This window comes from Daktulosphaira vitifoliae, unplaced genomic scaffold, assembly GCF_025091365.1.
Source record: "Daktulosphaira vitifoliae isolate Bord-2020 unplaced genomic scaffold, ASM2509136v1 Scaffold_1, whole genome shotgun sequence".
NCBI lineage: Eukaryota > Metazoa > Arthropoda > Insecta > Hemiptera > Phylloxeridae > Daktulosphaira > Daktulosphaira vitifoliae.
Window position 1 is genome coordinate 23,365,112 of NW_026099572.1, and position 16,773 is coordinate 23,381,884.

The following is a 16,773-nucleotide window of genomic DNA, read 5'->3' on the forward strand; positions in this document are numbered from 1 at the left end:
AAAAAAAAAAAAAACACATCATAGTAAAATTAATACCTTCTCCGCTTCGCATCGAAGCTAAAATTGAAAAAATGTCAAAAATTTGCGATTTTTAAATTTGTAATTTTTTTTGAAGATTGCACCTATTTATGGGGAACGAGGGAAATTTTTTCAGTATAATAAAATTTTATCACTTGTAGCTAATACTATTTAAAATTAAAACTACATTAAAAATATTATTAAATTAAAACAAAAAAATATTAATATTAAAATAAATTAAACTCAAAAAGCCACAAAAAAATTACCAAAAAAGTCGCGGATACGTATTTCGAGAACAATGTTACCTTACCAAGTCAAAAATACAAATATTTTATACAAAAAAAAAAAAAATCTTTAAAATGACATGAAGAGTATGAGAGTACAAAACATGTATACGTCAGTGAATAACTAAGTGGAATTCGGAAAATCTTGTTGGTTGAGACTTGTTTTGTAGCTAAAAGATATAAAAGAACAATACTTAATTATTATTTCACGTTGAATACAATCATCGCCGTCGCATACTTAACTTGAATTAATTTTTATCTGACTTTATTAATTTTTTATTATTATTTAAAACCAGAAAACAATGTTAGTTATAGTAAATAATTGTTATTAAATTTTGATGGCACAACAATAATACCTAGTTTCTAATAAAATTAAAAAATAACCTAAACATGGCTTAATATACATTGATACCATTTTATATCCATATACATATGTATAAATGAAAAGTTTGTAGCATGATGAACATTTCTATAGGTCACTTTTTCGTCTTTCTTAAAAGTGTGTGAGTATATTGTAAATCTTTAATTATTAAGGATTTACAATATTAAAAAAATGTATAACAACTTAATATATAATTATGTTTTATTAAATACTTTTCAGTTTTAAGTGATGAAAATATCTTAAAAAGTAAGATATTATAATTTATATTATAATACATATTAAAACATTATTACATTTTAAACACCTAATAAAATTAAAATGAGACTTTCAGTTTAAGTTTTATAATTTAAAATACATATTTTTAGATGACAATATTTGAATTTATTATATTATAACACAATACAATTTTTACTAAATAATACATTTTCAATAAATACATTTAAAAATTCATAAAATTAAAAGATAGTTAAAAAATGACTAAATTTGCCTTGATCGCCGTTCTTACAAAATACATTCATATATATATTTATATATATATATGATACCAATAGGTAATTTGAACTATTACAAACTTTTCTGTACCTCACTTTGTTCGTGTTCAATATAAATATGTAAATAAATTAATAGGCTCGAATAACTTTATTGAAAATGGGCAAGATCAAAAAATTAAAAAAGCTTTATAACAAATTTTATTATTAAAAGTTTCTTATACTTTACAGTGATAAAATATGAATTGTCCCACACAAGTAATATACATAAAATGATTAATTTTATTATATCTTAATGCCATGAAAAAAATTAGCTGCAATATCATATACAGGGTAATTGGCTAACTATGCCTCACATAATATCTTCAAAAATACAAGTGTTATAAACAATTTTTTTTTAATCATTATGGAAATTTAACTTTTCTAGTAAAACAGCTCATCAAAGATCTAAAATAATTAAAATAAAAATTTGTATATAACATTATTTTTTTAAAGATATTACGTGAGACATAGTTACCTAATTACCATGTACTATTAATATAATATAATACTAATAAATAAGAGTCGTTCCATGTGAAATCACCTAATGTGTGTGCGGTTATAGTTCAGAAATGTTTGAAATTCTTATCATAGACTTCTTGAAGGTCATTGAAAACGAAAATAATTTTTAGTTTATTGTTTTTTTACCAGATGGCTCATTTTTTATAATTAAAAACTTGAAAAACATCTTATGATTTATAGTCTATAACTTCACATTTAAATAAGATATCAATGTGGAACTAGCACTGTGTTTACTCATATTACACAGTACTTCAATTTCACTCTTATGTTTATGAATTCTAATTTTTTTTTAACAATGATATTTTTTAAATTTTGCAGTATTTCAATAGCAAAATTTGAAAGTAAAATTTTTTTTTTCTTTTCAGAAAATTTTTGTTGTGTTCTTTTAATCCATATCATATTTAAATCGATTAATAATTTTTTTTTTTTTTGTATCGTTTTACAATTTTGAACAAGCATTGTTGGTTGAAAATAGCCTACTTTATCATTTTATTACACGAAAGTGACAGAACGAATTTTTCATAATATGTTCATTATAAATTTTGAAACTCAATAAATAGTATTAAAATTATATTTTCTAAACACTTTCAATAGTGCACAGTAAAAAAATTGCTAGAAACAATGTGGAAAAGGAGGTGCGATAGTATTAAAGCAATAAAGTTTAATGTCAAAGAAATTATGGATGCGTGTTATAGATCATAAAACGTTATCAAATAAATTATAAATCGATTCAAATATGATATGGGTTAAAGAACATAACTAACTTTTCTTAACTTTTCGTTTCTGAAAAAAAAAATTTTTTTGACCTTCAAATTTTTCTGTAAAATACTGAAAAATTTAAATCAAAATTCATTAACTTAAGAATAAAAGTGAAGTACTATTTAATATGAGTAAAACTGTGCCAGTTACACTGAAATAGCTCATTTGTATAAGAAGTTATAGGCTCTAGAACATAAGGTGTTTTTTCATGTTTTAGCTTCGATGTGAAGCTGAGAAAGTATTGGTTTTACTAAGATGTGTTTTTTTTCTTTTTTTTTTGTGTCTGTTACCACTTTTTCTCAGCTCTCAACGATCACAAATCGTATCTAGTCGAAGACATTACCCTTAAAAATTGAAAAAAATTCCCTCGTTCCCCGTAAATGGGGGAAACCTCCAAAAAAATTACATATTTAAAAATGCCTAATTTTCAAAAATTTTTCAATTTTTTTTACTTAAAAGTGCCATAACTTTCTCAAAAATGAACGTATCAATATAATTATTTTTTATATAGATGCATAATGTTATTACCTTTCATTTGGTATATTTTTATTATAAATTAAACCCTTAACCTGCCCACAAGGGAAGATTTAAAATGACAACTTTTTCANACCTGCCCACAAGGGGAGATTTAAAATGACAACTTTTTCACAAAAAATTAATTTGTTTAACTTAAATTTTGAAAATGTTCCGGAAGGTCTGACACTTTTATATATATCTTAAATTAAAGCTAATGTAATATGCTTTATCATGAAAAAAAAAAATTTCGGACTTTATCTTATCTTTACGGTGAAAATGGCTACCGAATGCTATTTTTGTGTGAAAATTTTCGATTTTGTATTTTCCATTTTTAACTTTATTATGCTATAACTTTTTGAAAAATGTATGAATCATTACAATTTTTTTATGAGAAGTAGTATTTATATAGATCTTTCATTCGACATACTGTTTTTTTAAATCGGACCATTTCCCTAAATACAGGGGGGATTCAAAACATAAAAATGCATATAGAAAGTAGAACTTTTTCAACGTAACTTTTGAAAGTGTTCCGGAAGGTCTGACACTTTTATATATATCTTAAATTAAAGCTAATGTAATATACTTTATAATGGTAAAAAAAAATTTCGGACTTTATTTTATCTTCATGGTGAAAACAGACATTAAACTTAATAAAAAAAATACGATTTTTGTAAAAAAATTCTTTTTTATATTTTTAACTTTATAATGCTATAACTTCTCGAAAGATGTATGGATCAATATAATTCTTTTTTTTGTAGATGCATGATGTCTTTACCTATCATTTGGTATATTTTTTTTATAAATCTGACTTTTTACCTGCCCACAGGGGGGGATTTAAAATTACAACTTTTTTACAAAAAATTAACTTTTTAAACTTAAATTTTGAAAGTGTTCCGGAAAGTCTGACAATTTTCTATATATAATATAATTTTTTTATGGGAAATACTATTTTTTAATAATCTCTTTTTCATTCGACATACTTTATCTGAATCAGGATATTAATAAGGATCTAGCAGTTTATGAAGCTTTTGGAATAATCCACCAATTTTTTAAAATTAAACACTATCTAAAGATTTGCATCGAAGCGTTTTTTTTTGATAGTGATTTTAATCACTGTCAGATATCATTATACTTGATCCAACTATGCCACGTCACCACTGTGCCACGACCCCCCTGTGCTGGGTTTTTTAATTATGAAAAATGAGCTATCTGGTAAAAAAACAATAAAAAAAATTTAATTTGTTTTTAAAGATCTTCAAGAAAACTATGATAAAAATTTCGAAAATTTCTGAACTATAGTCGCACACACATTAGGTGATTCACATAGAATGACCCATAAACTAAACATGGTACAATTTACCTTGATAACTTTTTACTAAATATATCCATGTACACACGTATAAAAAAGAAGTTTGTTACACCGGTAACATTTCTGTAGTTCACTTTATCGTGTTCTTTAAAAATTTGCGAGAATAGCCTTGATATAACCTAAACATGGGCAATTTTCCCTGGACTACCTTTTTACCAAATACATCCATTTACAAATGTATAAAAAAATAGTTTGCTCCATGGGGAACATTTTTGTAGCGCCCTGTATTATTTTTTTTTAAGTGTATAATATCAAAAAAATGTATAACATTTTATTTCAAAAAAATAATTTTTTATAATACATTTAAGATTTAAACGATAAAAATGTCCATGAAAGTAAGTTTTATAATTTATATTATAATACATTTTAAGACATTATTGCATTTTAAACACCTAATAAAATTATAAAATCCATATTTTTAATTGATAATATTTTAATATTTATTATTAGTAATATAATANTATAAGAAAGGAAAATTAAGTCAAATCGTGAGTCAGCTAAGACGTGTCTCTATGTACATTTTTTATTTTATAAATTTATTCTGTTTTATATAATATTTTTGTGTTGTGTGAATTTTCGTGTGTAATTAAATACATGTCCACCTCAATAATAACTAAAACTAAAAAAACTAAATATATGTGTTATTTTTGTTTGTTAACATTTAACAGAGCTTTTTTGTATTAATTTATAGTAATAGTATTGCGTCTTAGCTCTGTTCCTATGGATGCTATCCGGGATCATCGGTCAACAAACGGGAATAGAGATTGGAGAAGATATATTGTCTACTCAAAATCCGGAAAATTTCAAACGATTTGTTGTGTATATTATAAGTTTTGTTAGTGACGAAAATATATAAAATGTTTTTGTAATTGTATTAGACTTCATTTTGGTTAAGTAAACGCGCAATTTTTCTTTGTTCGTTTTCGCGAGATCTAGTTATTGTTAATCGGTTTCTAACATCAATTTGAATTTGATAAAACCTTTGATTATATAACAGTTCGGGATGCCTAAAAATAAAAATTCTAATGAAACTATGGACGAAATTTCTAGACTTCGAGAGGAAGTGTATTTGCTTTGAGACTAGTACATAGAAATTCTCATTTGAGCTTTAGAGATGTTGAAGAATCACTGTCAATATTTTCTGGTGATGATGCTTATCCAGTTAATCGATGGATTGAAGAAATTGAAGAAATGGCTTGTGTACTACGTTGGTCTGATCCTGAGAAGTTAATTTATGGTAAACGTTTATTAATGGGAACGATTCAATTATATATTCGATCGGAAAGAGGAATTACTACTTGGACAATTTTAAAAGATAAACTGAAGAATGAGTTTAAAAGTTGTATAAACACAGCTGCTATTCATCGTTCACTGTCTGAGCGATTTAAGAAAATTGATGAATTATATCAGCAGTATGTTTTCAAAATGAAACAGATTGCTCAACTAGGCAATATTGAAGAAGATTCTTTTATTGATTATATCATAGCTGGTATAAGAGACTTGGAAGTCAACAAGATGATACTGAATGGCGCTACATCCATTGATGAGCTAAAATTGAAACTTGAACTGTATGAGAAAATGAAGTTAAACGTAAAGGCAAATACAAAGTCAAACATAAATTTCAGCGAAAAAAAAAATTGAATGAATTGCCTAATGCTTCATTTAAATCATATAAATATGAAGGTCAATCAGCAAACATTAATCGTTGCTTTGTTGAAGTTAGATGAAATCACAATTCGTAAAGATAAAATTTTACTAGGAGGACCAGGTGGAGTTAAGTTCTACACAGAAGGTGTATTTACTTGCAAATTAAGTGTAGATCCATCTACACTTAATTATTATATACTATTGATATTTATGTTGTTCCTGATGAAGTCATTACATGTGACCTGTTAGTAGGAAAAGTTATATTTCAAACAAGTGCTGAACTGCACATAAATCCTAATTGTGTGAGAATAACTAAATTTAAAGAAGAAGAAAATCATATAATGTCTATTAATATACCTTGTAATGAGCTCAACATAAGTGCATCAACATATACAGAGGAAATTAATAATATAGTGAAAGATTATAAACTAAATAAAGTAATACATGCACCGATTGAAACAATTATTTTATTAATGGATGAAAAACCAGTATATCAAAGACCACGGCGCCTATCTCCAGCGGAAACATGTGAAGTTGACAAACAAATAGAGGAATGGTTACAAGAAGACATTATTAGACCCAGTTGTTCTGACTATGCTAGTCCAATAGTTTTGGTCAGGAAGAAAGATAACTCTCTACGTCTCTGTGTAGATTACAGGATGTTAAATAGAAAGATATTCAAAGATAGATACCTTTTGCCATTAATAGATGACCAAATATATAAATTACAAAGAGCTTCAGTTTATACATCTCTTGACTTGAGAAATGGATTTTTCCATGTTCCAGTTCATAAAGATTAGCATTAAGTATACTTCTTTTGTCACACCTGGTTTTAGCAAATTTTGTTGGTTGTTTCCTACCAAGACTACTACATGTAAGGAAACCATTGATAAAATGAAAACTTTGTTTACTACTTTTGGGAATCCAGAAAGAATTGTGTCAGAAAATGGAGGAGCTTTTGTTTCACAAGAATTTTCTGATTACTGTAGTAAAGAAAACATCCAACATGTAACGATTACTACAGGAATACCAAGGAGAAACAGGCAAATAGAAAGATTAAATGCAATTATTATTCCAGCCATTACCAAATTAAGTTTGGATCAGCCCGAACATTGGTACAAGAATGTTGCTCACGTACAAATTGCACTAAACAGTTTCTTTCAGAGAAGCATCGGTATGACATCATTCAAGTTGACATTCAGTGTTGAGATGAGACATCCTCAATATTTTAAGTTGACTAAAATAATTGAGGAAGAATATACAAATGCTTTTGTGGAGGAAAGAGATGAATTGCGTAAGGAAGCAAAAGAACAAATTTTTAAAGCTCAAGAAGAACAGCGTAAAACTTTTAATAAAAAGAGAAAGGAAGCACATAAGTATCACCAAGGTGATTTGGTTGCTATTTTGAGGACACAATTCAAGCCACTTTCCAAAATTCATAAAAAGTTTTTGGGCCCATACCAAATAACCAAACGTATAGGACCAGACAGATATGAAATGGTCAAAATTGGTGAGTCTGAAGGTCCCATTAGAACATCATCTGGTGTTGACTATATGAAGCCATGGAGCCAAATAGATACAGATGATGAAGAAGAGATGGAAAACTGTCAATCAGTCGAGACGACTGATCAAGAAGAGGGTCGAAATGTGGGTACTATTGGTATCTAGATGGCACCNTTATTTTTTTATACATATTTATTATTTATATAATAAAAGAAAAGCATTACCTGAAATGTAAAGAAAACAACAATAGAAGTTTATATTATAATATTAATTAAAATTTTATAATTAAAATTATTTAAGTGTTGCAAAAGAAAAATAAGTAATTTGTAATACTCTAACTATATCATGTGTGTCGACTGCTATGATGATAAGAGCATACATCTTCTTATCATTCATATCAGTCGACCACACAATGAACTTAAAATTTAAAATTACAATGAATATATAACGTTGTTTTCTTTATATACAGTAGAACTCCAATTATCCGAACTCCGATCATCCGAATCGCCGATTATCCAAATCACTTTCAGAAAAAATCAGAAAAANAATGGAGGAGCTTTTGTTTCACAAGAATTTTCTGATTACTGTAGTAAAGAAAACATCCAACATGTAACGATTACTACAGGAATACCAAGGAGAAACAGGCAAATAGAAAGATTAAATGCAATTATTATTCCAGCCATTACCAAATTAAGTTTGGATCAGCCCGAACATTGGTACAAGAATGTTGCTCACGTACAAATTGCACTAAACAGTTTCTTTCAGAGAAGCATCGGTATGACATCATTCAAGTTGACATTCAGTGTTGAGATGAGACATCCTCAATATTTTAAGTTGACTAAAATAATTGAGGAAGAATATACAAATGCTTTTGTGGAGGAAAGAGATGAATTGCGTAAGGAAGCAAAAGAACAAATTTTTAAAGCTCAAGAAGAACAGCGTAAAACTTTTAATAAAAAGAGAAAGGAAGCACATAAGTATCACCAAGGTGATTTGGTTGCTATTTTGAGGACACAATTCAAGCCACTTTCCAAAATTCATAAAAAGTTTTTGGGCCCATACCAAATAACCAAACGTATAGGACCAGACAAATATGAAATGGTCAAAATTGGTGAGTCTGAACGTCCCATTAGAACATCATCTGGTGTTGAATATATGAAGCCATGGCGCCAAATAGATACAGATAATGAAGAAGAGATGGAAAACTGTCAATTAGTCAAGACGACTGATCAAGAAGAGGGTCGAAATGTGGGTACTATTGGTGTCAAGATGGCACCACTTCCAGGGTCTGGAGGTAGATAGTGGTATCATTATAGTGGCATCAAGTATTATAAGAAAGGAAAATTAAGTCAAATCGTGAGTCGGCTAAGACGTGTCTCTATGTACATTTTTTATTTTGTATATGTGTTCTGTTTTATATAATATTTTTGTGTTGTGTGAATTTTCGTGTGTAATTAAATATATGTGTTATTTTTGGTTGTTACCTTTAACAGAGCTTTTGTGTATTAATTTATATATATTTATATATATATATATATAATGACCTTTATAATCTTGTTGGATTAATCCCTTTTTATTTTAATAAAAACCCAAGTTGCGTCTCTGTACTGAAATGTAAAGTTATATTTTATTTTTTTATACATATTTATTATTTATATAATAAAAGAAAAGCATTACCTGAAATGTAAAGAAAACAACAATAGAAGTTTATATTATAATATTAATTAAAATTTTATAATTAAAATTATTTAAGTGTTGCAAAAGAAAAATAAGTAATTTGTAATACTCTAACTATATCATGTGTGTCGACTGCTATGATGATAAGAGCATACATCTTCTTATCATTCATATCAGTCGACCACACAATGAACTTAAAATTTAAAATTACAATGAATATATAACGTTGTTTTCTTTATATACAGTAGAACTCCAATTATCCGAACTCCGATCATCCGAATCGCCGATTATCCAAATCACTTTCAGAAAAAATCAGAAAAAAATTTGTCCAAAGTCCGCGGCGTCAGTGTAGGCACAACACGTGGTAAGAGTTCCCACTCCAGTTCCGGCGCATTGCAGTCACCTGTCATTGTTTATTTTGATTAGTCAGTGAATGGGTCCCGGTCCCCATTAATTCGGATAATTGGAGTTCTACTGTATNAATTTAAAATTACAATGAATATATAACGTTGTTTTCTTTATATATATATAAATTAAAAAATAGTATTGCGTCTTCGCTCTGTTCCTGTGGTTGCCTGTTGTGTTTCCCACATATATATATACAGGGTGATATTTTTATCATAACCCACTCAATTACCTACAGAATAATAATAATTAAAAATTTTTTTTTTATTATTATATTTAGTTACACATTATTCTTGAATTATTAACTATGTAATACTTTTTAAGTTCATCCCTTATCCCTGGTAAGGGTGTCAACTTTGTTTTTTTAAATGGTAACACATATTTTGAATTTAATAAAATGTTAGAGTTTTCAATTCAATTGTAAATGGCATTTGAATTTTTAATGAAACTTAATTTGTTTATTAGATATAAACATTTAAAGTTTCAAATTTTTGAGTTAATATATAGGTATAATACACAAGGGATTACAAATACAGGTAGCTAATTGGTTTTTTATGATATTGCTATCACAGTCACGGATTGTTTATTATCAATTATGACTATCAATAGATATACATTCTATATTGTCAGTTAGTGTATTTATAAACTCACAACAATGTGTCTTACTACCATTGATAATAACAATGCTTTGTACCTGCTAATATCGATGTCATAAAAAACCAATTAGCTACTTGTAATTTTAATCCCTTGTGTAATACACCTATATATTAACTCAAAAATTTGAAACTTTAAATGTTTATAACTAATAAACAAATTAAGTTTCATTAAAAATTCAAATGCCATTTACTATTGAACTAAAAACTCAAACTTTTTATTAAATTAAAAATATGTGTTACCATTTAAAAAAATAAAGTTGTCACCCTTACCAAGCATAAGGGATGAACTTAAAAAGTATTACATAGTTAATAAATCAAGAATAATGTGTAACTAAAGATAATAATAAAAAAAAATTTTTAAATTATTATTATTCTGTAAGTAATTGAGTGGATTATGATAAAAAAATCACCCTGTATATATATATGGTACAAAAAAGAATTTTGTACCATCAGAACACATTTCTGTAGCTCACTTTGTTCGTGTACTATTTAAATTTGTTATTAGGCTTGAATAATTTTATTAAAAATATGTAAAATCAAAAAATTGAGAAAACATAGCATATTGCATTATAATTATGTTTCATTTAACACTTTCTAGTGATAAAACATGAATTGTCCCAAGCAAGTAATATAAACAATATTATTAATTTTATTATGTCTTGATACCAGAAAAATTAGCTATACTAAATTATTGTTAGATAATTTATTGTTTACTCAACTAAGAATTTGTTTGTAAAAATGTAATATCTCATTCCCGATTGTATTAATCAATAACCTAAACATAGCAAAATTTACCTTGATAACTTTTTATTAAATACATCCATATATATATTTATTAAAAAGAAGTTTGTACTATCGGGAACATTTCTGTAGCTCACTTATTCGTGTTCTTTAAGTATGTGCGAGTATTCGTAATTACCTTAATGTATATATAATATTAAAAAAATGATAACAACTTAATATATAAATATGTTTTATTAAATACTTTCCAGAATTAGACGTTGAAATGTTCTTCAAAAGTAAATAATTATAATTTATATTAAAATACATTTTAAAACATTACATTTATAACACTTAATAAAATTATAATGAAAATTTCAGTTTATGCTTTATAATTTAAAGTTCATATATTTAGTTGACAGTATTTGAATTTATTATATTATAACACAATACAATTATTACTTAATAATTAATTTGTAATAAATAAATTTAAAAATTCGTAAAATTAATAAATAATTTAAAAGTGACTAAATTTGCTTTTAATTTAATTTAACCACCTTATTATAAATAACATCCATATATAAATGTATAAAGAGAAAGTTTTAACAATCACAAACATTTCTGTATCTCACTTTGTTCGTGTTCTATATGAATTTGTGTGTTACATATTTTTATAAAAAATATGCCAAATCAAAATATTAAAAAAGCTTTGTAAAAAATTTCATTGTATAACTTTCCAGTGATAAAAGAAAACATATCGTACACAAGTAATATACACTAATTATTAATTTTATTATGCCTTAATATCAGGAAAAAAATTAACTTTATTAAAATATTGTTGGCTATATTACTGTTGAACCAACTAAAAATTTGTTGGTACAAATTTAATATATCTCATTCCTGATAATGTTAAGAAATAACCTAAACATGGCTAATTTGATCTGGACTACTTATTTAGTAAATACATCCATATACAGATGTATAAAAAAGTAGTTTGTACCATGGGGAACATTTCTATAACTCACTTTTTCGGATTCTTTAAGAGTGTGTTAATAGTCTCGTGTAACTTACTTTATAATAATGTTTTTTTTATAAAAATTTCCAGATGAAGATGCTATAATTAATTTAAATAGTAAGAAATTATTATTTATATTATAATATATTTTAAAACATTATTGCATTTAAAACACCTAATAAAATGATAATGATTTCATTTTATATTTAATAATTTATATTTCATATTTTATGTTGATAATATTTGAATGCTTTATATAATATAATATAATTTTTAGTATATCAATAATTTTTAATCAATACATTTAAAAATACTAAAATCAATGAATGATTAAAAATTGGTTAAATCTGAAATGATCTGAAAATGATGAATTGTTTATTATTATTTTAAACCAGAAAATAATGTTAGCTGTAGTAAATTATTGTTAACCCAATTAAAATTTTGTTAACACAACAATAATAACTAGTTCCTAATAAAATTATGAAATAACCTAAACATAGCTTAATATATTTTGCTATCTTCTTACACCTATATCCATATGTATAAAAGAAAAGTTTGTACCATGAGGAACATTTCTATAGCCCATTTATTTGTCTTTCTTAAAAGCGTGTGAGTAGCATCGTGTATTTTAATGAAGGATTTGCAATATTAAAAAAAATTATAACACCTTATTTCATAGAAATGTTTTTTTATAATACATTTCAGTTTTAAACGATGAAAATATCTTAAAAAGTAAGATATTATAATTTATTATTAACACATTTTAAAACATCATTGTATTTAAAACAACTAAAAAAATTTGAATGAAATTTAACTTTATGTTTTATAATTTAAAATCCATACTTTTATGTTTATTGACAATATTTGAATTTATTATAGTATAACACAATACAATTTTAACTAAATAAATTTAAAAATTCATAAAACTATTAAATAATTTAAAAGTGACCAATTTGCCTTGACTAACTTCTTACAAAATACATTTATATTTATATATATATATGGTATAAAAAAGAAGTTTGTACTACCAGACAAATTTCTGTAGCTTACTTTGTTCGTATTTTGAATTTGTGAATAACTTATTAGGCTCGAATATATTAAAAATATGAAAATTCCAAAAATTAAGATAATTTTATATCAAATTTCATAATAAAAATTTTTCTTACAATACTTTCTAGTGATAAAAAATGAAATACCCTACACAAGTAATATACATAATACTATTAATTTTATTATTCCATAATACCAAAGAAAACACGAAACTATAAATTATAATTTCAGTTTACTAATAAAAATTAATAATTTTTTATTTTTATCAGTTTAAAAATCTTGCACTAGTCGTATATTATCTAATCTAATGTTATTTTAAACTAATAATTATTATAGTGATGTATTAAGTTATATTGGTCGTACTGTATTATATATTAATAGTATCATTCATACTTAATAAAATTTATGATAACAACAAAATTTACTCATGAAAAATGTATTGCTGTTTATTTGCTAGTATTTTTTATTTAATTTTCCGTGTTACTTTTTCAATGGAAGATAAAGAAAATCAATTGTTAATTGATCTTTCTCATAAATTCTTAAATTAAAAAACAAAATATTTGAATAATCTTTTGCAATGCAAAATACTCAATAATTATGGCAAAATATAACAGAAATTTTAATTCAAAATATTGGGCCAAAAATTTTTTTCTTAGAAATCTCTTTTTAGGTTATCGTTATTTTGAGATATTCTTTAACATTTCTAAAATTGAGGGGTTTGTTCCAATTTTTGATGGCAATATATTCAGCTATATTAAATCGGGTTCTATTGACGTACTGATTATTAATATCTGTTCAGCGAGAGCTGAGAATGTTTATGGATAGTTATAATAAACTAACGCACACTCCCACAAACCTTTTTAACTTCGCATCACGGGGAACTTTACTGTAGCTCACTGTACTGGGTTCTTTAAGAGTGTGTGAGTAGCATTGTATACCTTAATTAAAGATATACAATATCAAAAAAATATATAACTTAATGTATGAAAATGTTTTTTTATAAAACTTTCCAGATTTCAAAAACGAAGAAAAGTTAAAAAGTAAGAAATTACATTTTAAATTATAATACATTTTTAAATATTATTTTAAACACCAAATATAATTATTACGCAATTTTCAGTTTATATTTTATAATTTAAAATCCATATTAGCTTCGATGCGAACTGAGAAGGTATTAATTTTACTATGATGTGTTTTTTTTGTGACTGTTACCACTTTTTCTCAGCTCTCACCGAACGGATTTCTTTCAACAATACATCAAAGATCGCCAATGTACCACGACCCCCCTGTGCTGGATTGTTTGATAATATATGATTATTTAATATAATAAAATAATAAAATTTTTAGTAAATACATTTAAAAATACTTAAAATAATTTAATAATGACTAGATTTTCCTTGACCACCTACTAACTAATATACAGGGTGATATTTTTATCATAACCCACTCAATTACCTACAGAATAATAATAATTAAAATTTTTTTTTTTTATTATTATCTTTAGTTACACATTATTCTTGAATTATTAACTATGTAATACTTTTTAAGTTCATCCCTTATCCCTGGTAAGGGTGTCAACTTTGTTTTTTTAAATGGTAACACGTATTTCTAATTTAATAAAATATTTGAGTTTTCAATTCAATTGTAAATGGCATTTGAATTTTTAATGAAACTTAATTTGTTTATTAGATATAAACATTTAAAGTTTCAAATTTTTGAGTTAATATATAGGTATAATACACAAGGGATTACAAATACAGGTAGCTAATTGGTTTTTTATGATATTGCTATCACAGTCACGGATTGTTTATTATCAATTATGACTATCAATAGATATACATTCTATATTGTCAGTTAGTGTATTTATAAACTCACAACAATGTGTCTTACTACCATTGATAATAACAATGCTTTGTACCTGCTAATATCGATGTCATATAAAACCAATTAGCTACCTGTAATTTTAATCCCTAGTCTATTATACATGTATATTAACTCAAAAATTTGAAACTTTAAATGTTTATATCTAATAAACAAATTAAGTTTCATTAAAAATTCANTATTATACATGTATATTAACTCAAAAATTTGAAACTTTTAATGTTTATATCTAATAAACAAATTAAGTTTCATTAAAAATTCAAATGCCATTTACAATTGAATTGAAATCTCAAATATTTTATTAAATTAGAAATACGTGTTACCATTTAAAAAAACAAAGTTGACACCCTTACCAAGCATAAGGGATGAACTTAAAAAGTATTACATAGTTAATAATTCAAGAATAATGTGTAACTAAAGATAATAATAAAAAAAAAAAATTTTAATTATTATTATTCTGTAGGTAATTGAGTGGGTTATGATAAAAAAATCACCCTGTATATATATAAATTAAAAAAAGTTTGTAGTATTAGGAACATTTCTCTAGCTTACTTTTTCGTGTTCTTTAAGAGTGTGTGTTTAACCTTGTATACCTTAACTAAGGATACGCTATATCAACAAAATACAAAAACTTTATAACAACTTAATTTATAAAAATGTTTTATTAAATACTTTCCAGATTTAAACGTTGAACAAGTCTTAGAAAGTAATGAATTAAAATTTATATTATAATACATTTTAGAGACCTAAAAATATATAATGAGAATTTCAATTTATACTTCTTAATTTAAAATGCATATTTTAAGTTTATAATATTTGAATATTATATATTTTTATATTATATAATTTTTAAGAAACATATTGAAAAATATTTAAAATTAATAAATAATTTAGAAATGGCTAAATTTGCCTTGATCACCTTACAATATGCATTTATATATACTGTATAAAAAGGAAGTTTGTACTATTAAAAAAATTCTATATATCACTTTTTTATGAAAATGTGTGTAGCTTATATGGCTCAAATAACTTTACTAAAGATATTCAAATCAAAAAATTAGGATAATTATATAACAAATTTCATTATAAAAATGTTTTTTGTAATAATTTTTTAGAGATAAAACAGGAATGGCCCTTCATAAGTAATATACACAATATTATTAATTTTAATATTTCTTTATACCAGAAAAAATAAATTAGCTGTAATAAATTATTGTTGGAAATTTGTTGGGTAGAGTGTGGCAATTTCTAATACTTGTCCTCGCGCCTACTGTGGTACTCGTGTATGACTGGTTCAAACTAGTGTTGGGCATTTTCGAATATTTTAAACTATCAAATAACTATTTCTATTGAATTTTTTTATTCAACAGAATAGTTTATTTTTAGCATTAACTATCAAATATTAAAAAACCATCGAATAGTTTTAAGAATATTGGATAACTACCGAATATTTTTACTATTAGAATAGTTTTTGAATGACTATAGAATAATTCGAATAGTGGACAACTATCGAATTAGTTTGATATTCACTATTCGATATTACCCTTCACTAGTTCGAACGTGTTCGCGCGTCGATCGGCCATCGTACCTTCCTCAGCGAGCGTCAATAACAATTACCTGTATTAAAAGTTTAAACTAAATACTATATACATAAATATGGTTAGGGGGGCTATTAATGCTAATCCAACAATGCACAAAATAAAACAAATGATAAGAATAAAAATTAGATAAAACAATATGATTACAAACTACTTATACGGTACTAATGGTGATGACTGGTTGATATATGACAGTTGAACTGGCAAAATGTACTGGCGCGAATAATAGTTCAAGATGTACGAA

At 25.4% G+C, this 16,773-nt stretch overlaps 1 protein-coding gene and 1 long non-coding RNA gene across 10 annotated transcripts in view; one reads left to right on the forward strand and one right to left on the reverse strand.

The window, feature by feature from the left end:
- LOC126896160 (uncharacterized) overlaps positions 1 to 16,773 on the forward strand; it is a 60,389-nt gene that overhangs the window by 30,512 nt on the left and 13,104 nt on the right. For 5 of the 9 annotated variants that reach the window (XM_050668674.1, XM_050668675.1, XM_050668681.1 and 2 more), the window contains exons 3-14: positions 904 to 930; positions 1,404 to 1,430; positions 4,686 to 4,712; positions 10,864 to 10,890; positions 11,258 to 11,284; positions 11,726 to 11,752; positions 12,091 to 12,117; positions 12,706 to 12,732; positions 13,179 to 13,205; positions 14,064 to 14,090; positions 15,611 to 15,637; positions 16,047 to 16,073. In XM_050668674.1, the coding sequence (XP_050524631.1) occupies positions 904 to 930; positions 1,404 to 1,430; positions 4,686 to 4,712; positions 10,864 to 10,890; positions 11,258 to 11,284; positions 11,726 to 11,752; positions 12,091 to 12,117; positions 12,706 to 12,732; positions 13,179 to 13,205; positions 14,064 to 14,090; positions 15,611 to 15,637; positions 16,047 to 16,073 (324 nt within the window). The remainder of the gene's footprint in view (positions 1 to 903; positions 931 to 1,403; positions 1,431 to 4,685; positions 4,713 to 10,863; positions 10,891 to 11,257; positions 11,285 to 11,725; positions 11,753 to 12,090; positions 12,118 to 12,705; positions 12,733 to 13,178; positions 13,206 to 14,063; positions 14,091 to 15,610; positions 15,638 to 16,046; positions 16,074 to 16,773) is intronic. The other 4 variants (XM_050668677.1, XM_050668682.1, XM_050668678.1 and 1 more) reach the window with 3 other exon arrangements.
- Positions 1 to 16,773, reverse strand: part of LOC126896181 (uncharacterized) — a 70,586-nt gene that overhangs the window by 29,253 nt on the left and 24,560 nt on the right. The window lies entirely within an intron of this gene.